The 24,665-nt window shown below is 32.5% G+C and overlaps 1 protein-coding gene across 2 annotated transcripts in view; it reads left to right on the top strand.

Annotated features, from left to right (window-relative positions):
* The window catches only part of LOC134690723 (cullin-associated NEDD8-dissociated protein 1-like), a 35,238-nt gene extending 30,177 nt beyond the window's left edge, over positions 1 to 5,061 (top strand). For both annotated transcript variants that reach the window (XM_063550753.1, XM_063550754.1), the window contains 5 exons: positions 3 to 191; positions 783 to 854; positions 1,836 to 2,007; positions 2,936 to 3,082; positions 3,687 to 5,061. In XM_063550753.1, coding sequence (XP_063406823.1) covers positions 3 to 191; positions 783 to 854; positions 1,836 to 2,007; positions 2,936 to 3,082; positions 3,687 to 3,817 — 711 coding nt within the window. In that variant the 3' untranslated portion in view covers positions 3,818 to 5,061. The remainder of the gene's footprint in view (positions 1 to 2; positions 192 to 782; positions 855 to 1,835; positions 2,008 to 2,935; positions 3,083 to 3,686) is intronic.
* Positions 5,062 to 24,665: the final 19,604 nt, after the last annotated feature.

Here is a 24,665-nt window from a genome sequence, read left to right as displayed (position 1 = left end):
AGCCACAAGGCATAGATGCTTTATTACGCACTTGTATTGGAGATTTCCTTAAGACTTTGCAAGACCCAGATTTAAATGTTCGACGTGTTGCCTTGGTAACATTTAACTCAGCTGCTCACAACAAACCAACTTTAATCCGAGATTTATTAGATAGTGTTTTACCACATTTATATAATGAAACAAAAGTTAGGGTAAGTAAAAAAAATATATAGTGAAACAAAAGTCTGGTAAAGTCATGATTTAACTATACATACTGTCATTGACCACATCTTTTTATATCTATACATACTGTGTTTAAGAAATATTTTACAAATGTTTATTCTTACGATACAAAATAGCAGATCATGTTTTGAAATCAACTAATCACAGATAAGAATGTTATATATATTTAAACTATATCATCATTTCAATTGTTCATAGAAAATTTTGCAGTTGAATCGAACATTACCATTATGCTTGACTTTTATACTACAGTCTGCACAAAAATCTTTATTAACTACTAGTCTGAAGACCAGTTCCAACAATTTTCCTATGTTTCTAAACAAAAACTTTCAAAAACTTACTAATCTAAATACATTTTTTCTGGTCATAGGCATCAGACTGGTGGTTATGATATAGTACAGACTTATACAAAGGTCCCTACAAAAAATATCTTGGTTCTGGTGTTAGTTTAATTCACATGAAATGTTGAATGTTGTTTCAATAAGCATTACTCAAGTTCAAGTAATATCAAAAGCTAATACATCAGAGATTTCAAAATATAAGTTTATTTATTTTTTTAGAAAGAACTGATAAGAGAAGTTGAGATGGGTCCGTTTAAACACACATTAGATGATGGATTAGATATTAGAAAGGTAAGAACTCAGACATGTGACAAGTACATTTGTATTCAAAATGAGGACTGAATATGTCACCATGTATATCATACAAAATACAAGGTATATATTGTCAGCAATTATTTTCTGTGCTACTTATTTATAAACCTTCTCACTTTTTTCATTTGTATTTGAAATCAACAAAAATCATGAGAACTCTGAGAAATTAAAGTAATTGAATTATTTAAAAGTCTTTGAAATCCATGAAAAAGGAAAAAAATTAAGCTTGTTCAATTTTATATCAATTAAAAATGATATTTCACAAACACTGTTCATCACAAATACATCCCCTCACCACATGATAAAGAGCAGTAACTATTTTGAAGCAAGAAAAATCAGTTTCTGTAAAAACGTTGTGTGGCATGTATACTGTAAAAACAGAAATTTCCATGGAGGATTTAATTTCGTTTATTTTGTGGAAAGAATATATACATGAAATTAAAAAACCCAGGAAAATGTAACCGTCATATAAGAGCACTGCCATTTAATGGAAACCACGAAATTAAATCCCCATGAAATTTTATAAAATGACTAAACCACGAAATTTTAACCCCACAAAAATTGATGTGTCTACAGTATAAACTTACTGAAAAACTGATTATAAAAAATTGTACATATTTGTAGAATAACTATTCTACAATTTAACACCAACATATTAATTCATGAATATAAGTCGGGCATGAGTTAATTTTCAGTTTTGGTTTGTGACAAGTTTTGAATTCTTGGAATAATTATTCATTTTATGACATTGACTATGGGCTTTAAAATAGGAAGAACAGAATAAAATACAAGAACGTTTATCTTTTTCTGTGCAGTCCTAATTTGTTTTGATGCAATTTCATCAACAATAGCTATGTCTAAGGATTTGAAATTGAAATTTTTATTTAACATGGAAATCTTGGTATTTTGTTGCAACCAATGTAATAAATATTTTTATTATTTACAAATTCTATGTTTCAGGCTGCCTTTGAGTGTATGTACACTTTACTAGATTCCTGTTTAGATAGACTAGATATATTTGAATTCCTGAATCATGTAGAGGATGGTTTAAAAGATCACTACGATATCAAAATGTTGACGTACCTGATGTTAGTTAGACTGGCTCATTTATGTCCTAGTGCTGTTTTACAAAGTATGTATTGCCATATAAGCTGAGTCTGATAGAAATCGACGGTATGCAAATTAATTTCAATACATGATATGGTAACTTATTTCTGCTTGACAGTTCACAAAATCTCTATGCACTTTCTGTGACTATTTGAAAATTTAGTTGTTATAAGGACCCTACAAAATAAGCCCAAGTTCGTCTTTCATTTCGCATTTGAATGTTCCAAAATCCACAAAAAGGCTTTAAACATGTACATGTGTACGTGAACTGGCATAAGGTCAATTTCTTTCTGATGCAGCTCAAATGTCAAAAATTATCTCTTTTTTGTATGGACTACTGTAAATTCAGAAATTATTGCATGCATTTATTATTGCGATTTTGTCATTTTAGTCTAAAATGCAATTTTTGATGTTGCCAAATTGAGAAAAATACTGTTTAATTGATGCAGAAAATTTATTAAAATGCAATTTCAATTATTGAGATTATGACTCAGTCCCATTTTTTGCAATAATAAAAACACAAGAATGATTTCTGAATTTACAGTATTTGTATTTTGCAATATTTTATTGACACTTTATATTTATAAACTAATTATAAAATCATGATTTTTTTGTATTGTCAAAATAAAGTTCAATCAATCCATGTCTATGGGACTCTAGTTTTATTATAACATATTTTTTTGTGAATTAAGGTCATTGAAAAAAGGTCATTTCATGTTTTTCCACATATATTGGAAAATTTAATTCACCTAGTTAATTTCTCAGAAGAGTTCAAGATCTTTTCCTTATTTGAAACAACACATTTTTTCCCCAAAAAGGGAAGGATATAATTGGTTTGTTTTGTATCATTCAAAGATTATCTATTCCAGCAGGCCAATATTAGCTTTGCCCCTTTATGTGAGAGGCGTAGGGTATATGATATAAATCACTCATGGTTCTTTCCTTTTTTGTAGAATTGGACAGATTGGTGGAGCCACTAAGAGCAACATGTACAACAAAGGTGAAAGCTCACTCTGTTAAACAGGAGTTTGAGAAACAAGACGAGTTAAAGAGATCTGCCATGAGAGCTGTAGCAGCATTGTTAGCAATAACTGATGCAGGTAAATAGTTTGTTCACATATGTTTTTGCCTCTTAAGACCTTTACTAATAGAAAAATACTTTTCTGTATTTAAAGAACTCTAAAACATCACCAGCTGAGTTGTCAGCACTTCTGGATTGACATTAATCATCATTGATATGGTTATAATTATAAATTTACTTTTTAGAAAAAAAAATTTGAACTTTTTGAAATACTAAGGCTTTTCTTCTCTGGAATAGATTACCATATATTTTTTGGCATTTATTTTTTTTGATCCGAGCGTCACTGATGAGTCTTTTGTGGATTAAACATGTGTCTGGTGTAATACAAAATTTCAATTGTGTTATCTATGATGAGTTTATTTTTGTTGTTCTGGTTTACATTATACACTTTTGCTTCCAATGGTAGAAGAATTTGATTTGTAATATGTGTCAACATCATGATTCATTTGTGAACTACTTTCAAACAGTGGCTCTGAGAATCATCACTTTATGATTAAGGTGCTACTCATTTGTTATACACTATAAACACATTTTTGTAACAGTAATAGCCCTTTTTCGTTGACCTTTACACTAAGCAGTTGCTCTTCTTAACAGCAACTTAGAAATTTGCCTTTCTTTTCCAGATAAAAGCCCACAGATGAATGAATTCTTGTCATATATCAAATCCAACACTGAGATGGCGGCCATGTTTGAAAGTATTCAGAAAGATGCGCAAGCCTCCATTTCAGATTCTATGGTTATGGATACAAGTTGATGTGTTGTCACGGAGATATCATAAAAGTGCTAATTATTGAACTCTGAAACATTTTTACATGTGAACAAATAGTTTATAAACCTTTGTTTTGCTTTTATCATGTTATGTTAAAGAACTTGTTGATGACTGAAATGACAATTAATATCAAATAGAACCTTGTTTTGATTCCTTAATATAAATGAGGTGATAAGATTTCATTCAAGCTTAATTCGGACCTGTCATCTTTTCTTATTGTTTGGGGATTTCTCCTAGAGGAGTTGACATTACTAATAAAATCCTCCATTATAAAAAAATATATCTGAAACATCCACAAATACACTCATTAAAAATCAAAGAGTATTAGAAACTTTTGATATGCATGAGAGATGCATGAGATCATCCAAACTGGTAGATATTTTAAAAAGTTTGCAGGTATCATTTTCAATTTATGAAATGCTTGTTTTTATGCTATATTTATAGTTTGTTTCAACTGTAATATCTTCTCTAACTTCATATGATAGAGGACAAAAGTCAAAAGTATGTGTTGTTCTTTCAGGTAAGCTGCATTTCTGATTGCAAAATATAACCACCTCCAAAACCTGCTCAAGGTCTATGTATCTTAAAGGTACTCTGGTTCTATTGCCAAAAAAATCTGGCCACCATCATAGATCCAAACATTGGAAGTGGAATTAAACACTAACCAACAATCAAAATGATTGAGAAATGATTACAAAGTTTAGACATCCTTATGAAGTTTGTAATTAAACAAATAATTGCTTCAAACTTATTTTGAAAATTTTGTAAACTCTGTTGCTATTCGTAATTCCCAAACTTTTATTAAATTGTCCAATGGGATCATTTTCAGAACAGAAGTTACAACAAAGTTTTTACAGTTCCTATAGATAAAGTGTGACCATTTAATGAGGAAATAAGTTTTAGTCTAACTATGAATCGTACAGTGATATAATCATAGCTCATGTTTGCTACAATGCAACTGTTGTATTTTGTATTTAATTGCTTAGATTATACATTTCATTTCCATTTACAATGTTAGTATAGAAAAATTGTTTAAATAACATTGTACGAACAGAAATAGTTGTATAGAACAGGCATTGTTTTTAATTTGGTATGTTCAAAATTCTGTATGATTTTTGTGAATTTTTACTTCCTGAAGGTCATTCCTTGTTTAGTTGTCTTTAGAAATCAGTCTGTTATAAGATATTCAAATAAACTGTTTGGAAGCGAAATAAAATTTCAAAACAAGACATGTACGATCTTATCGGAAACCATGATTTGAAAAAACTGTATTTGAAAAAAAATTATAATGTAACATTCTTGTGTTTGAGAAGAGATCAACTCTCCATGACATTTATCACTAAATAGAAGATATAGGAATGCTAATCTGGTGACAGCTGTGGCCATATTTGTACGATTTTAGTCCCTGCCTTCAATAGTTGTGGTCACTATTGTCTGTGTCCATTCTTACTGTTTCAGGTTGATGATTTGGTTTATGTTAGTTTACCAAGAAATTGTGGACATTATGAGAATAAGGAAATATAGTATGAATGCCAATGAAACAACTATCTATGAAAGTTCAAATAATGACGATAAAAGCAATTATAGGTCAATTTACGGCCTTCAACAATGAGAAAAACTAATTCTGTCTGTTTCGCTAATAAAGCACCCTACATAAAAAATATGAAACAATTTAAACCAAAACAATTATTGTCAAATTTTGACTACAATTTACATGACACAAACGAATGATGAGTATACAAAGCTCAACACAAAACATAAAGACTGAGTAACCTATACCCCACCAAATTCCATGGGAGATATCAGGTGCCCAGGATGGAAAAGCATTGCCACAATATATGTGGCACCCTTTGTGTTGCCCAGTCGTTCAAACACCGTGATATGTTCAATTTGGTAATTAGTTATCAAAAGTACCAGGATTACAATTCTATACGCCAGACGCACGTTTCGTCTACATAAGACTCATCAGTGACGCTCAGATCAAAATAGTTAATAAGCCAAACAAATACAAAGTTGAAGAGCATTGAGGACCCAAAATTCCAAAAAGTTGTGCCAAATACGGCCAAGGTAATCTACTCCTGGGATAAGAAAATCCTTAGTTTTTCGAATAATTCAAAGTTTTGTAAACAGAAAATTTATAAAAATGACCATGTAATTGATATTCATGTCAACACCCAAGTGCTGACTACTGGGCTGGTGATACCCTCGGGGACGAAACATCCACCAGCAGTGGCATCGACCCAGTGGTGTAAATAGTTATCAAAAGTACCAGGATTACAATTCTATACGCCAGACGCGCGTTTCGTCTACATAAGACTAATCAGTGACGCTCAGATCAAAATAGTTAATAAGCCAAACAAATACAAAGTTGAAGAGCATTGAGGACCCAAAATTCCAAAAAGTTGTGCCAAATACGGCCAAGGTAATCTACTCCTGGGGTAAGAAAATCCTTAGTTTTTCGAATAATTCAAAGTTTTGTAAACAGAAAATTTATAAAAATGACCATGTAATTGATATTCATGTCAACACCGAAGTGCTGACTACTGGTCTGGTGATACCCTCGGGGACGAAACGTCCACCAGCAGTGGCATCGACCCAGTGGTGTAAATAGTTATCAAAAGTACCAGGATTACAATTCTATACGCCAGACGCGCGTTTCGTCTACATAAGACTCATCAGTGACGCTCAGATCAAAATAGTTAATAAGCCAAACAAATACAAAGTTGAAGAGCATTGAGGACCCATGGTAAGTCACATTCAAGGAATCGACGAGATAGTGGTTACAACAATTCAAATGAGTCCTTAATTTTGACCAAAGAAATTCTTTTCATGAATACCTTATTTTACAAAGATTCTGTCTGTCGTATGTCTATCGTCCTTGACCTCATTTGCATGATTCAGCGAATGCTTTGAAATGTGTTTTTTGCTGTCATGTGAATTTTTCTTTTATTACGTTACAAAGTACTATAATTGGTGCATAGGTTTCTAGCTAGGTCTACATGTCCATCATTTTATGGATCAGTGATCAAGGTTAAAATTACTTGATGTGATCCGTTTCTTAGATACTATAAATTAGAGGTCATTTATAAGTTGTGTATGTAATGATTCAAAGATGTATATATCTGTCTGGAAGGTATTGTCTGTTCTTGACCAATTTTCATGGTTAATTGGTCCTGTTAAATAAATGTTATATTTGTAGTAAAACTCACTTTTTTAGACTAATTACTTTAGATATTTACATTACATAAAATTGAGAATGTGTCAAAAAACAACAACCTTACCAAAAAGCAGATAACAGCCGAAGGCCAACATGAGGTCTTCACTGCAGCAGGAAAATCAAAGACCAGAGGCTCCTGACTTGGGCCAGGCTAAAAAATGCGTCGGGGTTAAACAAGTGTTTCATTATTAAACATTAGTGTTGGTTGTCAAATATGTCATCACAAAAATTCCGAAAATTATGACATCCTGTGTTTCCATTATATCAAACAGATTGAAAAACAAATTTTGAGCTGCTTTTTCGCTTTGCTTAACAAATGTTAAGCAAAGCGAAAAAGCAGCTCAAAATTTAAGTACATCAGGTCTTGGTATAAGAGTAGGGAACATCAATTACTGTGCTCCTAGATGCACTTGTCTCCAATAACCCTCTAGAACAACAAACCATGAATAACATTGATTTGGAATTAAGCAAACGGGAAGGATACTTATCACAGTCTACAAAAAGCGGTATACCAGTAAAAACATGCCGCTAATCTATGAAATTGAAGATGGATTTTGGAAATTAAATGGAAAACACATGTCAATTGTTTCAAATGCCTGCCATATAAGAATTAAAAAAACTGATGGAAACTTTGCTGACACAACAGTAAATGAAAATATAAAGAAAGCACGTAGAGCGATGTACAGTCTAATGGATACAGACCTCCATGGAGAGAATGGTTAAGATAGTAAAACCTCTATTTCATTGATAAATAAAGGCAACAGTAGTATACCGCTGTTCAAAACTCATAAATTCATGGACAAAAAACAAAATCGGGGTAACAAATTAAAACCGAGGGAAACGCATTAAATATAAGAGAACAACGACAACACTGAAGTGTTACACACACAGAAACGGACCAAGCATCAAACAAAATCCCACGAGAATAACAAATATAACATCAAAACCAAATACATGAATTTGGGATAGACAAGTACCGTGACACGTCTTATCGCAATGTGAATTTACACTAAAAAATAAGAGAAAACAAACGACGCAACCTTAAACTGTAACACACACAGAAACGAACAATGATATAACAATGGCCATCTTCCTGACTTGTACAGGACATTTTTAAAGGGAAAAAAAAGGTGGGTTGAACCTGGTTTTGTGGCATGCCAAACCTCGCACTTTAACGGCAATGTTAAATATAACATTGGAATGACAACATAATATGACAGGACTATAATATAAATTAATAGGAGAACCTATTAGACAAAGAAACACATGATTGATAGATAACAAAGATAAGAACATATTTTCTGCCAATATTGACTTGTATGTTTGAAATTTAATTACCAAAAGGAAAATACTAAATAATATCCTTATTCAGTATAAAAATGGATCAAACAAATTTTGTCTTTAAATTCCAATGTAGCTGATTCTGCAGTTTATACCTTATCTGGTTTATTCCATATAGAAGCTGAAATCCATGTAAAAGCTATCAATCTATTTGGAAACATTTCTAGAGAAAAATGTGATTCAATTGAATTGCGGCTAGCCGAATGACAGCTACAGATAAAACCCCATAATAGTCTCAGCTGGTTTATCGGTCAATGAATTATGTTTAAAATATGAGATTAAGGACTTGTGCGCTTATTTTAACAACCCGTGTCACTCAGGTGCTCCGGAAGTGTAAGCATATCGTGCTCCACATGTGTCACCCGTCGTGTTGCTTACGCTTATTACTTATAAATGGACAAGTTTTTCCCCTATTAACATTACATACACTCTGCAGTTTTTAAAACATTTATTAGATTTCCTTAACCATCCCGGGTTTTTATCAAATTTGGACAGAAGCTTTTTACAGTATTGAGGCTTCTTCATGCTCTTCAAATTTGTACTTGTTTAGCTTTTTAACTTTTTTGATATGAGCGTCACTGATGAGTCTTATGTATGATCACCTGAGATCACCCTTAGTTTTTTGGTGTGGTTCGTGTTGTTTATTCTTTAGTTTTCTATGTTGTGTCATGTGTACTATTGTTTGTCTGTTTGTCTTTTTTATTTTTAGCCATGGCGTTGTCAGTTTGTTTTAGATTTATGAGTTTGACTGTCCCTTTGGTATCTTTCGTCCCTCTATTCGATACCTTTTCAAGTTGTGACAAGAAACAACATTTCGATCGCGATCGTTAGACAAGAGGAAAGGTATTCTAGACAATTGTGGATTCTTTTAAGTATGGTCATTCCAAAATACATCACTAAACTTTCAATCGATAATTAAAGAAAGACTAGAAGATCAGTTTACACAGTCAGGGTCAGGAAAGGTAAACGATTCGCCTAAAACCCTGAATTATCGCCTATACAAGATATCAAACAATTTCGAACACTACCTTAACGTACTTGATGATAATGATGTAATAACAATGTTGCGGTTTAGGACAATGAACCATAAACTGCCGATTGAAAATGGTAGATGGCAAAACGTTCCCTGAAAACAAAGAAAGTGTCCGTTGAGCAGAGTTGTTATAGGTGACGAATACCACTATGTACTGGAATGCAGCTGTCTCCTGACAGATAGAACACTACGTATTGACAAGAAATACCTAACGAACTGTCATGTTTTAAAATGTAATGCTATTATGAACAGAAACCTAAACTTCAAAAATTGTGCCAATTTATTAGAATTATTAATGACGAACTGGATTTTCTCTGATGTTAACCTGTCGTCTATACTGATCATACCGTTGTAAAATAACTCATATTTAATGCTTCCTCAATAAATGTACAATGCAATGTAATGTATATTAATATGTTTTGCTGTATACCTTTGTTCAAATTAGTTGATACTAGAATAAAATGATATACCAGAAAACCCAGTTAGTAAATAGGTGTAAAAATTTCTTTTAATTTAGTAATTACTGGTAATAACTGGGCCGTTTCAAGAATTACTTGTATTTACTTAGTACATCGGGAATTACACGTAATTTCTAAATTCAAGTATTTACATGTTATTCCTAAATTTAAGTATTTACATGTAATTCCTAATTTCACCTTTTTAATGTAAAATATATTTATCACTTAAATGGAAATCTATGTAGTTTTTGAAGAAAGTCTGTGCATTCGAAGTTAGAGATTTGAAGATTTTAATACAAATTTCAGAAGGTTTTTCGCTAATTGTATTTTTTATATATATATCGCTTTCTATACAAATGTGAGCCCATTTTGAAAGAATATAATCAGTAGAATTTCACACAATAAAAGAGATAAATGCATGTTTTTACTTTAGACGACCAAAGTACTTTTTTATGCAAAATGTTTCCAAAATCTGTGACATAGACTATTTTTCAAATCTTCCTTGAACTTGAACAGACTCAAGATCTGGTAAAATAAATAAAAGCAGGTTTTATACATAAAGCTAACAGTATTAATTGAAGTTATTAAACATAGGCGGATCCAGGGGCCCGGGCCTCCTCTTTCGTTGGAAAAAATTGGTTGATTATATAAGGAATCACTGAAGTGTGACTGGAGTGCCCCCTCTTTAGGTCAGTCAGCGCCCCCTTACAAAAAATTCTGAATCCGCCACTGTTAAGGTTCACGTGGACCCTATGGCTAAAATGGCCGTATTTTCACCTCAACATATTCTTTGAGTACAGGCAAACCTGTGCATCTAGAAAAGTTTTAAAGCATAGCATGCCCTAGATAAATAGAATTCAAATGCATTGTATGATTTAGAAAATTCATAATTTTAGGCCGTGTTCACACCAAACGCCGTGTAGAGTTAACATGTTTACAATTAGTTTAGTGAAGTGTACACTGGTTTCACATTACATTTGTTCACATCTATACACCTTGTTTAGCTACCTGTACATAAGATTTGTTCCCACTTGTAAACTATATGTCATTTAAATGTTCATTACGTAGAACTGAATTCAAAATTTTTGGAAAATTTTTCTAGCGGTAAGGGAACAACCATTTGACTTCAAAAAGGGGGGGGGGTGAGAATGGAAATATTCCAATCCCCAATTTAAAAAAAAAAAATGGTCATACAGATGATATAAAACATATTCTGAATCAAGAGTTTCCCCCATACATTATAGTGTTAAATATTGAATTAAAGTAGTTGATCACCAGCATCGAAAAAAAAGGAATAAAAACGTACGCGCGAAAAAAAATCTGACTCAGATAAAGAAGATAACCCTCCCCCATTTTTTTAAGTTAAGTGGTTGCTACTTTATGAAAGCTATTTTTATAATTTGCAGTAGTTGAAAATACTAGAGATGTCTCGATAACGCATTAGAAAACGTTAGCTGCAACAGCGTGCTTACAGCCGAAAATAAAAGGATTGAGATATTAGGGATCACTACATTTGTATCTTTTCTGTTCGTTTCAAATGGTATTTCTTCTTCAATGAGTATTTAGTAAAGGAATAGGGTAACGTTTTTTTATTTATTTTACGTATTATTAAGTTATTAAACGGAACTGAGATACTAGATAAACATATCATTTACCTCACACTTTTTTTAGTCATGCATTTATGCGTGAATCGTTTTTTGAGTAAAGACCAGTGGCGAATATTTCTGTGTACGTCAAGTCTATTCGGGAAGAACTTTTCAAATGAATAAAGCAGCAACTATTCACTTCATTTTTTGTAGAGGGGGAGGGGGCGTGAGCTATTGATTTTTTCAGGACAAATTTTGGTGACAAGTCGAAATCAATTTTAGCATTATATTTAGTGGCAGCTTCAGGGCAAAAAACTGGAAACATTTTTTGTTTCCAAAACAAAATCCATAGCTCACCACCCCACCCCTTTGCCTTTATGTTTTATACTCAACTATAATAGCCCCTCCCCGAAAATCAATTGGTTGCTGCCTAATGGGTTCGGCAATGATGCTGCTTTGAGTCTTGATTAGGGGTTAATAAAGTACGTTAATTTTTTTTAACAAAAACAAATCTGTAAAATTTAGACAACTTATAATTATCAAAAATATAAATTTTACTCAAAAATAGTTTCCTCCTTAAATATATACACGATAAAACTAATGTCCTAAATGACTAGTTTTGTGTACACTTAACCTACACAAGGCCTACATTGACTATCGACTGTATGTAGGTAAAACATGATTTAAACTACATGTAAACATTGAGTTTTATCAATGGGAACGCAATTGTGTTTAGTTTACGTGTGAGTTACACTAACACAACACCGAATTTAGGTCAATGTGAACACGGCCTTACTGGATTTTGCCGTACACCATGTACACTTTTTTTCGTCTCTGCAGAAGATGATAAAATTAACAAACAGTTGAGTTTATCTTGATATGGTCCACTCAGGTATACAGTTTAAATAACCAATTATTGTCAGGTATCTATTGTCCATCTTATGTCCATGTCAATTAAAAATGCTCACTTTAATTTTTACCTATGGGGAAGTTCTCAAACCTGTTTCCCAACTTAGTTTATTTTGGCACCTTCTGGAGGAATGAAAAAAAGTGCACGGCAAAATCCTGGTAAGTTTTTATTTTCTAAAACATAAAACATACTTAAAATTCTTTTATCAACGGCATGCTATGCCTGAATTTTTTCATAAATGCGCAGGTTTTTCTGTACTCAGAGTAAATTTTGAGGTGAAAATACGGCCATTTTAGCCATAGGGTCCACATGAACCTTAAACATGTTTTAACTATTACAAATAAGTTACAATGTGTGCTACTTAACTCAAAGTTTGTGCAAAATGCATCAACAATAAAAATCAGCCGTTCATTCAAGGCTCACATTTGAAATTGGCTATACTTTCTGAAAATGAAAAAAAGGAACACTAGGTAAATCAATACTATATAAATACAGTACATGGGTATTTAAATCGAACGGTATTTAGTACGTGTGTACACTAATAATGAAGGTAAATCAAAATGACCTTGTTTTTTAATAAATAGGAGTTTACACAATTCATACATGATTAAAGGATGAATATGGATTAAATACGACAAATTAATAACATCTGATTTATTGATTGCTTGGTGGTTAACATAACATCGGAATAAGGTAATTATTTTGTAACTATGAAATATCATTTGATTTAAAAAAAAACATATGAGCAAAAGCGATTAAATAGGTATGACCTAAATGAAATACCATCATTAGCGTATATGGCGATTATTCGCGATGATCATGATATTAAGCATTGCAGTTCAAATCAATTGTGACTCGGGTATATAAGATATTTTATTACGTGTAAACATAACTAAAAAACAAAATGTCACGGATGTTAACAACTTAAGGTTTATGTACCCTTCTGTAGCCATTTTTGTACGAATTTTTCAAACCTCAAATGTATCAAAACTACAGATATAATGAATAATAGAGATAGGCCATTTGGTACTTATTCCAAGGGGAAACTTGTTGCAAAGCATTATTTTTTACTGTGTCATTGCATTTGATAGAAAAAGAGGACTTTGTGGCAAATAAATCAAGATTTTTATAGAAAATCCACAGCCTTTAATACAGAGATTTTTGTTATAAAATTTGAAACAGAAATTACTCACTTGATTTTCTATGATGTGCTAATGTTTATTTTTTACAAAAAGTTCTAAGCAACCTGTAAATTCCAAAACACCTCGTGCTGAGTCACTAAAGTCGAGCGCACCCTAAAAGGTGTACTTGATTTTGGCCATATTTATATTTGTTTTAACCAATAACTACATTTATAAACTTGTTTTAAGGAAATCAATGCTAGCACTGCATGCAGTAATCCTATATCTATCAGTCATCAAATTGCCAAATATGAGAGTACAAGGATAAAGGCTGTGGATTTTCTATAAAAATCTTGATTTATTTGCCTCAAAGTCCTCTTTTTCTATTAAATGCAATGGAACAGTAAAAAATAATGCTTTGCATCAAGTTTCCCCTTGGAATATGTACAAAATGGCCTATCTCTATTATTCATTATATCTGTAGTTTTGGTACAATTGAAGTTTGAAAAGTTCGTACAAAAATGGCCACAGAAGGGTACATAAACCTTAATTCACCGTACGAGTTTCAACATGTGGAAATATCATACTGCATAAAAGACAAGGCTCTGAAATGACGAATGAAAAACAAGAAAATAAAAAGCCTGGACAAAACAATAAACGAAAAGCAAATATGAAATACAACAAAATTCGACAAGCAGTGAATTACAGGCTCCTGTTTTTGGACAGGTACATACATACTGTGACGGGGTTTAACATGGTTTATGAAGCCAAACTATCCCCTCACAAGGGATAGTGAAATAACTATGGAAAGCCAACGGGGTCAAAATTCTTACATCGTAACTTGTCAATGTGTAACTTGTAACTGTGTGATTTGTCAATTTGTATATTGATGTTTTGTAACTTGTCGATTCGTAAATTGTCAATTTGTATATTGATGTTTTGTAACTTGTCGATTTGTAAATTGTCAATTTGTATATTGATGTTTTGTAACTTGTCGATTCGTAAATTGTCAATTTGTATATTGATGTTTTGTAACTTTTGTCAATTTGTATATTGATGTTTTGTTACTTGTCGATTCGTTAAATGTCGATTTGCAAATTGTCAATTTGCATATTGATGTTTGCCGATTTGTAAATTGCATATTGATGTTTTGTAACTTGTCGATTCGTAAATTTTCAATTTGTATATTGATGTTTTTTAACTTGCCGATTTGTAAATTGTCAATGTGTATATTGATGATTTGTAAATTGTCGATTCGTGAAATGTCAATGTGTGAAATGTCATCTTTGTATTATGCTAACGATCATTATGACGACAGATGGCGCTCGGTCAAGTTATTCTTCGGTGTATAAGCCTCCTGTAAGTAGGAGCACCTCCATATGAAAAATAAACCTAAGTAATTTTAATTTATTAATAACAGCAAATGCCTCTTAAAGAAAACAATACAAAAATTGCATGTTTACAGGATCCCAGTTTTATTTTGTTAACTGAGTCAGACGTGGAATTTCGTTCGAGAACGGATTAAACTTTATAAAAATGCATCCGGACTAGTTTAGCCCCTCGACGTTATCGAACTATCCAAATTGTAAGTTTAATGAAATAGTCGTTGGTCAGTGGAATACAACGACTGGATTTTTCAGGTAAATACAATAAGGAGATGTGGTAATAAACCGTATGATTGCCAATGAGACAAATATTCACCAATGCGAAGTTCAAATAAAGACGATTTAAGCAAATATAGGCAATCTACGGCCTTCAACAATGCGAAGAATTCCATATAGTCGGCTATAAAAGGCTATATCATTACTGGAAAAACAGGTACTAGTAATAAACGATTTCTATTAATTATAAAATGCTATTATCGGACCATTTTATTCTTATAGGAGGGGAAAGGGCTGACATATATATATATTAATATACATGCCTACTGAATAGTTCTGGTCAAAAAGCTTAAAATTGCCGCTATATTTTCTTTCTTTAAAAATTTACAACCAAAAAGACCAAAATATTCACTAGTCCGTCGATATCAACAGCTGCTTAACGCCCAGTCCTCCCGATGTGAACTCCACCCGGTGCCACACCTCCATATAGCCCGTCAACCTTACCAAATCTAATATTTTGTCGATCGGATGATTAACTAACCGAAATGATTCACAATGTTTATCAATAAAGCTATTTGTTTTGATAGTTATCAAAAGTACCAGGATTATAATTTTATACGCCAGACGCGCGTTTCGTCTACATAAGACTCATCAGTGACGCTCAGATCAAAATAGTTAAAAAGCCAAACAAATACAAAGTTGAAGAGCATTGAGGACCCAAAATTCCAAAAGGTTGTGCCAAATACGGCTAAGGTAATCTACTCCTGGGGTAAGAAAATCCTTAGTTTTTCGGATAATTCAAAGTTTTGTAAACAGAAAATTTATAAAAATGACCATATAATTGAAATTTGCATGTCATATTAAATAAAAAATAAATCATTTGCAATGAATTTGTAACAATATAATCATAATATCTAATTCACAAACCATGTTGTATTCCGCCTGCCTCTTCTGTCGAGCAGTCATTCAGGATACCTGACTACCATTTTACTCTAAAAATTACTCAATATATACCCCTGGGCCAAACCCCAAATCATGTGCAAATATTTTCATGGAGAAATAAAATTAGTGTAAGCATATTTGAGATAATTGCCTCTGTCATGCAAATGGCGAGATGGCGAGATCTTTTCTCTGACAAGTAAAAGGGAAAAGGCGTCACTTTAGTAAAAAGTGGGTGTATAAAAAGGTGGGGGGGGGGGGGGTTGAGATCTATAAAAAAATGTTTAACCCCTCAGCCGTATTTTAGCGTCTGTCCCAAGTCAGGAGCCACTGGCCTTTGTAAGTCTTGTATGATTTTTAATTGTAGTTTCTTGTGTATAATTTGGAGTTTAGTATGACGTCCGTTATCACTGAAATACTAGTATTCAAATTTGTTTAGGGGCCAGGTGAAGGACTCCTCCAGGTGCGGCAGTTTCTCGCTGTATTGAAGGGTTGTTGTCTCTTTGACACATTCTCAATTTTATGATAATTGTTAAATCGGGCCCTTGCCAGCAATTAGTGTTCTTTTTGAACGAGTTTTTTTTTAATTGTTTAATTGTCTGGTTCTATAACACTGAGAAACCAGCCCCTGGACCACCTCGTATAGAAATATTAGTTTCTGGCTTGAGCGTCTTGTCTGTTTGTCTTGTAGTTTCAGTTTGGTGAGCGTGTTTGAGACGCAACCAACTTCTGTGGATTTGTCTCCTGTTATAAATCTCGCAGGTTGTCGCTGTATTCTTTCAAGCTTATTGATGTTTGTGGTCCCATACTATTGACCATATGATATCCCATTATTGACCTGACCATTGAAATATATGCGGTTTTCTTGCATTCCGATAAACAATATCTCAAATTTCTTATCAGGAATCCTAGTGTTAATTTGCCTTTTTGACTACGTTGGAAATATTGGTAGTCCATTTAAGGTCCTCGTCTAGTTTTCTGGTGCCGTCAGTTTTTATTTCAAAATAGTGCATATTCAATACAGTTTTGATATATAGTATACTTCACTTCAGTTTGTTTTGTAAAGTACAAATATGATATGTGGATAAAACATTTTTTATCTTCATTACTCATGCAGTAGCCAAATATATAAAGATTGTTCTTCCATTTACTTCTTGTATTAAAAGATCATTTACAGGGTTACTGCTCACAAGGAAGCTATTAAACCAGAGTTCCAAATGGTGAAGTTGAAATCATCCCTTCGTAAATTTTACGGACGCCATCACGAGTTGGTTGACCGTTATGGAATAACCGTTTCACAAATGATATCGGATATGTTCCTTACGTCGTAACTACAATCCCCTTCCCTTTCATGAATTTGACCTACCGAATTAGACTATTTACCGGATTTGTAATCACATAAGCAACACGAAGGGTGCCGCATGTGGAGCAGGATCTGCTTACCCTTCCGGAACACCTGAGATCACCCCTAGTTTTTGGTGGGGTTCGTGTTGTTTATTCTTTAGTTTTCTATGTTGTGTCATGTGTACTATTGTTTTTCTGTTTGTCTTTTTCCTTTTAGCCATGGCGTTGTCAGTTTGTTTTAGATTTACGAGTTTGACTGTCCCTTTGGTATCTTTCGTCCCTCTTCTTTTACATTCTTTTCTGAAATTTTCATATTTAGATTATAATATTAAGGAATCATGGGTGTCAAACCATTTCTCCCACTATACATTTAGTCCAAAATTTGCGGCCCAGGATAATATTAGTATAAATTTTCAAGCCCCGTCTTATATTTCATGTATTTAGTCTTATTTTGACCCGGTTAAATATTAAGTAGAAATTTCCTACCAAGTGAGAGTAATATATTTTGCGAAGTTGATAAGGAAGCCCGTTCCAGCGACACATCTATGTATACCTTAATACAGGAAGTGACAAACCCCATCCCAGGTTTGGTGACCAGTACATTAGTAAACAAACATGCTTATTTGAGGTCACCTCTATATAAAACCGAGTCCGTGGTATACATGCCATATAAAACAAACAAATGCATTCATCTATTTGTTTCTTTTATATGTATGTGGTGGTGCACAGAACTGATTTAAATTACTTTGGTATATATATTCCATATGACGGTGCACATACTCACAGGAGGCTTATACACTTAAGAAGAGACCGAGCGCCATCTGTCGTCATAATGATCGTTAGCATATAATACAACGATGACATTTCACACATTGACATTTAACGAATCGACAAGTTACAAATCATCAATATACAAATTAACAATTTACGAATCGACAAGTACAAAACATCAATATACAAATTGACAATTTACGAATCGACATGTTACAAAACATCAATATACAAATAGACAATTTACAAATCGACATTTAACGAATCGACAAGTAACAAAACATCAATATACAAATTGACAAATCACACAGTTACAAGTTAAAAATAGACAAGTCACGAATTAAGAATTTTGACCCCGTTGGCTTTCCATAAATAACTAGAACTACTTATAAAATTCCGAATAAAAAGGCTTAACTTATTAGACCGATACAATTTCAACAAAACTCCTTGATAGAAACACAAAAGACAAAATATAGAGTAATGAGGAGGGACAAACTTAAAAGGCTATAGACACCCTCGCGAATTTGCTGATCTATATACTGTGTCTGTGTCAAAACAAAACAAGCTGACTAATTTTTTACCAATTCTTAGATTATGGTTTACCATCAACTGTGGATTCATTACCATTAGATGGGTTTACCAATTTTCGCGGATTGGGTACATGTGAACAATGAATTAAAATGTTCAACGAATAACATAGTTTCAATAGGCTTTGTAAAGAGTTGACAAACTACGAAATCAGATATCCACGAAAATTGATACCCACGAAAATAAATGAATCCACAGTATTCTCTCTGCTCTAATTAATATCGACAATTACATATTCCCGATTATGACTGTTTTGCCGTGTGAATTCGCTTGGCTATGCAACGTGTCTAGGTATTTATATTGCCAACATGCATGTATTTATTTATGGATTTCTGCTGAAAGTTCAGTTGAATATTCTGTTACTAGTATGTCTTATGTTTGATGTTGTTATTTACAGTCCGTTGCCATGTATGTTGGCGTTTGCTTTTGTTTTTGTTGAGTGGTCCTGTTACTCCGTTGTTTTCCTCTTATAGAAGATGTGTTTCCCTCAGTTTTAATTTGGTATTCAGATTTGTTTATTTTCAATCGAATTAGGTCTATTGAACAGTAGTTAACTACTATTGCCTTTATTTATACGGATAAAATAAATATTCATAGGACCAATTGTAATGTTGCATTGACATTTTTTTTAAATAAGTTTATGTAAATGATCGATGCAAGAGTTATGTCAAGCAATGTCTGGTTCTTTTTAATGTTTTACAATTTTTGGAATTTTGGATTCTCTATGCTCTTCAACTTTGTACTTGTTAGGCTTTATAAATATTTCGATATGAGCGTCACTGATGAGTTTTATGAAGACGAACCCGCGTCTGGCGTACTAAATTATAATCCTGGTACATTTGATAACTATTTACACCACTGGGTCGATGCCACTGCTGGTGGACGTTTCGTCCCCGCGGGTATCACCAGCCCAGTAGTCAACATTTCGGTGTTGAAATGAATATCAATAATGTGGTAATTTTTATAAATTTCCTGTTTACTAAACTTCGAATATTTCAAAAAACTAAGGATTTTCTTAATCCAGGCATAGACTACCTTAGCCGTATTTGGCACAACTTTTATGACTTTTGGATTGTCAGTGCTCTTCAACTTTGTACTTGTTTGGCTTGATACGTATTTCGATATGAGCGTCACTGATGAGTCTTATTAAAACGAAACGCGCGTCTGGAGTACTAAATTATAATCCTGGTACCTTTGATAACTATTACAAGAAAGTTCATCATTTTGGTTATATCGTCTTTTATATTGTCTTTATGCCTGTTTGTTTTTCTTTGTTTACACATTTGTTTGTTTATAAAGTGATTAAGATCATAACACAATGTTGACTGCTTTACCATATTTCTGACATTTTTACCTACTATGTTTTTTACACATTGTTGTCACCATGATGGATGTTTTGCGACTGTCATTTATGTGAGAGGTTACGCATGCTTTACAACAAGGTTTAATAAAATATTTACCACAAATATTCATCACAACATGATGGATGTTTTGCGACTGTCATTTATGTGAGAGGTTATGCATGCTTTACAAAAAGGTTTAATCAAATATTTACCACAAAAGATAGTGCCTGTAACAAGTCAGGAAAATTACCGTGTTATCTTTTCGTTTGATGTGTTTTGATTTTGATATTTGGTTAGAACTGAAAATTAAAACGTATCAAACATGTTGAACAAAACAATATTTCCAGGTACATTTAGTGATTATACATTTATGATTTTGCCATTCAATGAGGGACTTTCCGTTTTGTATTTTCCTCTGAGTGCGATATTTTTTTGATTTTACATTTTTTTGCCTTGAAAATGACCAAATATCCCATATAATCTATGAACTTATTGAGGACATTTTACAAATTAAATTCCGTGAAATTATTCCTGGAACTATTAACACAAATGAAAGATCCTTAGTTTGATAAATTGATAATATAAACAAATAAGTCATCTGTATTTCTTGCCCCTTTATCATGTTTATGTTATACTACAGTACGTAGTCTTCATTCTTTGTCCTTGTTTTCAAATATAAAGTGAACAGTTGGTCAATTTATATTCTGATAAATTGTATGAAACATTATCCATCAACGAAAACGCATTTGAATCTTTTAAAATGATACTTTTAAGTGACCAGCATATATGTAACCGAAGTCAAATAAAATGAGAATGAAAAAAGGGAAAATGTCAAACAGACAACAAATCTACCTTAGAGCAGATAAAGGCCGACGCCACCAATGGGTCTTCAATACAGGGGAGAATACTGCACCCAGAGGTAGGCTTCAGTTGGCCCCAAAATATAAAAATGTACTAGTTCAGTGAAATTATGCGTCATACTATATTCCAATCATTTTAATGAACAGAAAATACAAAAACACACAGGACTAAAAATGGCAAGATACTCCTAACTTAGGACAGGAGCGAAAATGTCGCCAGGTTAAATATGTACGTGAGGTCTCAACCCTTCTCTAATACCAGCAAATGTTCAATAAAGAAACACACTAAAATACGCAGAGTAAACCCAGTTTAAAAGAACTCAAAATCCGATGTCAGAATAGGTAACAAAAGAATCTAATCACATGACAATAATACACAAACTAACAAAGGACTACTAGCAGTTCCTGCCATACAAACTCCAAACCTCAATTAAACTGATTGAAAGATTATGTCTTCATCCTACGGAAATCAAGTTCAATCCCTCACGTTAGGGGTTAAGTATCATACAATCATCTTTATGTTGTTGTCCTGGATATATAAATACACGCGATTTGCTGTAAAAAAAAATACGAAGATAATGATTGATTATCTGCTTTATGTTACATGAACGTCACAAACCAAGAGGGAATTAAATTGGGGAAAACATGCAACTACGAACAAAAAACAGACTAAATCCAGGATTCATTCAAACACAATAACGGAATTCACAGAAGGGCGGACTTTGGCTGTTATGGTTTGATACCGATTCTGTATGTAGATCAGAAATAAAATAATGGCCGTCGTTTATGCAAGTCGGATTTGAAATGATAATGCCTTGCTATGAATCATGAAACTTTGCTAAATCCTATACAAAAAATAATTTTGAGGTTTCCGATTTACTCTCTGAGCATCCACATATGTTTCTAATGAATAATTTAGCTCTCTTCAAATTGTTCAAAATTCAATATTAAAAGGACCAGAGTTATAAAAGTTTTTTTGTTGTAAAAAAACCCCAACACCACAAAAATACAGTTATAAAATAATCAATTTGCAATACAATATTGTGCTTTAAGTATTTATGTTTCATAAGATGTTTAAAATACACTATTTAACTTTTATTCACTGTCTCTTTATTTATTAGTATATATAATCCCTGACAAGATGATGTATATTCTCTTAACCATGTTAAAATACAAGTAATAGATTAGTAAACAATCATTAAAGTTAGCAGTGATTATACATACTTCATGAAACTTTAATTGATTCTACATTATCCCTTATAACACCAATATACTGTAAAATATAAATGGTATACACTTTCTAAATTTATGAATTTGGAAAATGGGTAATATTGTATCGCTACATAAGTATCAGAAGTTATACTAGCAGCAAGACAGCAACATAATGCACGTTGTTTTGAAAGCACTCCATATTCCAAAGTTTACTCGTTATTGCAATGGTCCTTGAGATTATATAATTTGATTATTGTATGTTATTATGGCGCTCCTCATCTAGAGATCAGATTCAAACATTATTTCCAATGTCAGTTTTTCCTTTTCTTCCAAATTCAATATAACTGTTCTTTTGTAGAATGGCATCATTCCTGGCACAGGAGGATATAAATTTTCTACGATTAGCTGGTTTGTTGATAAAGATCGCACCTCGTGCGGTAAGACGAAGGTTTGACATTGAATTCTATCCAGAACAGTTACAAAAATTTCTGAGTAAAAATCGACGTAAGATAGACGACCTAACATATAAGAAAAGAGTCATCACACTGGCACAGTATGATTTATTATATCCAAGAGGTAGGATAAAGATATAGTGTTATTCAATCTGTACACCCCCCAGCACAACAACACATATTGAATGGTCTTGATAATAAGAATAAATGTTCAGTCAAATAAAAACAGAGTAGTGAAATAATACAAAAAAAAATTCGGTTGACCAATTAATATATATTTCAATATGAAAACATGTTTTAAATTTATTTCAATCGTAAAGGGTTTAATATTTTAAAATCATACTCTAAATGAGAAAAACATAACCTGTATCATGCCAATAATTGGTTTTAGAATAAATGTGTTTATTTCCGATATAGAGACCACATTTATAAGTGAATCAATATTGATACCAAGGTATGCCATGTTTAATGACCTAACAACGGTATTGTAATTATATCTTCTATGAATAAGTCTGTTTACAGGTTTGGTTAGCTTTTGAGGTAAATGCCGACATATTTTGTATTATACAGAATATTAACATAAAAAATAAGATGTGAAAGAACTGAACGTATAGGATGTCTGCAAGGTGATTCATATTTTCAAATGATGTCCTTGTACTGATGATATAATCAAGTTCATGTTTTGACAAGGTTATGATATCGAAATCCACGGTGTCAAGCAAAATTCGAAAGATACAGACATAAAGATACTAATTCGAATCAGTTTATGTTTTGCTTGAATAGCTTTCTTATGAGCAGCAATTTTCTATCAAGAAAATTATGATAATCCCTGGAATATCATATCTACTTGGAGATTTATACTCCATATGCTGGAATGCTGATATATATAAATTATAGATGATAAATGATTCTTTAAAAACCATGGGGTTCTCCTAAACAAGGATTATCTTTTGTGCGTTTAGATGAAGAGCGTCCGGTTTCACCTATTACTAAATACGGAATTCCGGTTTTGCGAAGTAGGCATTTAAATGACAATTTTAGTTTTTCAATTGATATCAGTTTCAAGACATTTGGAAGATTTACCAAAATTAGATGTATAGCTTATCGTTTTGTTGTTGGAATGATAGGTAAATATAAGTTTTTTTGGCATTACACTTATCAATAGAAGGATAACGACCAATATAATTATTAAAACTATTAGTCACTATGGTAATTTTAGTTAAGCGATTTAGAACATTGAGACGAGATAATACCCTTTAAACGAGTTTGCCATTGAGTATTGTTTCTTTTCTGAGCTTTATTTTTCAATGTTTGTTTTGCATATTTTTAATTAAAAGAAGAAGAATATGAACTAGCACAACATAATTGAATGAAGTAAATAGATAAAGTGAAACTGTCCCGTTTAAAACGCTAAGCGCTGTATGTCATCAAGTATCCGACAAAATACGGAAACTACTAAACAAGAGGACATAAATAAAAGAAAGGGTAGTTCAGAGTCATCTGACATAATAGAAGAAGGGGTTGGAATAGTGATGTATGAGTTTTAGATACATACTCCTATATAGGTACGAACTCGATCGGACATTCACTCAATTATCATGTTATATTATATTACTATTATCATATCTTTGTTTAGGTTCGTCGGAAGTATCATCAGACATGTTTGATGTATCATTGATGGTATGTTTACTCAGAAATTTTACAGATCTTGACATCCAGGATAGTCTTCCACTGGACATGATTCATACCACAGCTACAGATATTTCTAGGATAAAATTTTACAGGAACTGCATTGTTCATTCAGACAGCGGGACAATTTCTGAAAACACTTTTTCAGAAATAAGGAACTGTGTAGTCGAGGTATTTTTTACTTAAACGTAGCTGGTATGGATAGAAAGTTGCTTATTCAAAGTCAAAGTACACATAGTCAAAATTAGATTCTTAGAGTATCACACTCGACGACAGTAGAAAATTATATAGAATATCATCTTAAATAGATAAAGTAATGTAGCTGGTATGGATAGGAAGTTGCTTATTCAAATCACCAAGTACAAAAG

This window comes from Mytilus trossulus, chromosome 11 (genome assembly GCF_036588685.1).
Source record: "Mytilus trossulus isolate FHL-02 chromosome 11, PNRI_Mtr1.1.1.hap1, whole genome shotgun sequence".
In the NCBI taxonomy this organism is placed as follows: Eukaryota; Metazoa; Mollusca; class Bivalvia; order Mytilida; family Mytilidae; genus Mytilus; species Mytilus trossulus.
Note: the sequence above shows the minus strand (reverse complement) of the source record. Positions and strands in the feature narration are given on the sequence as shown.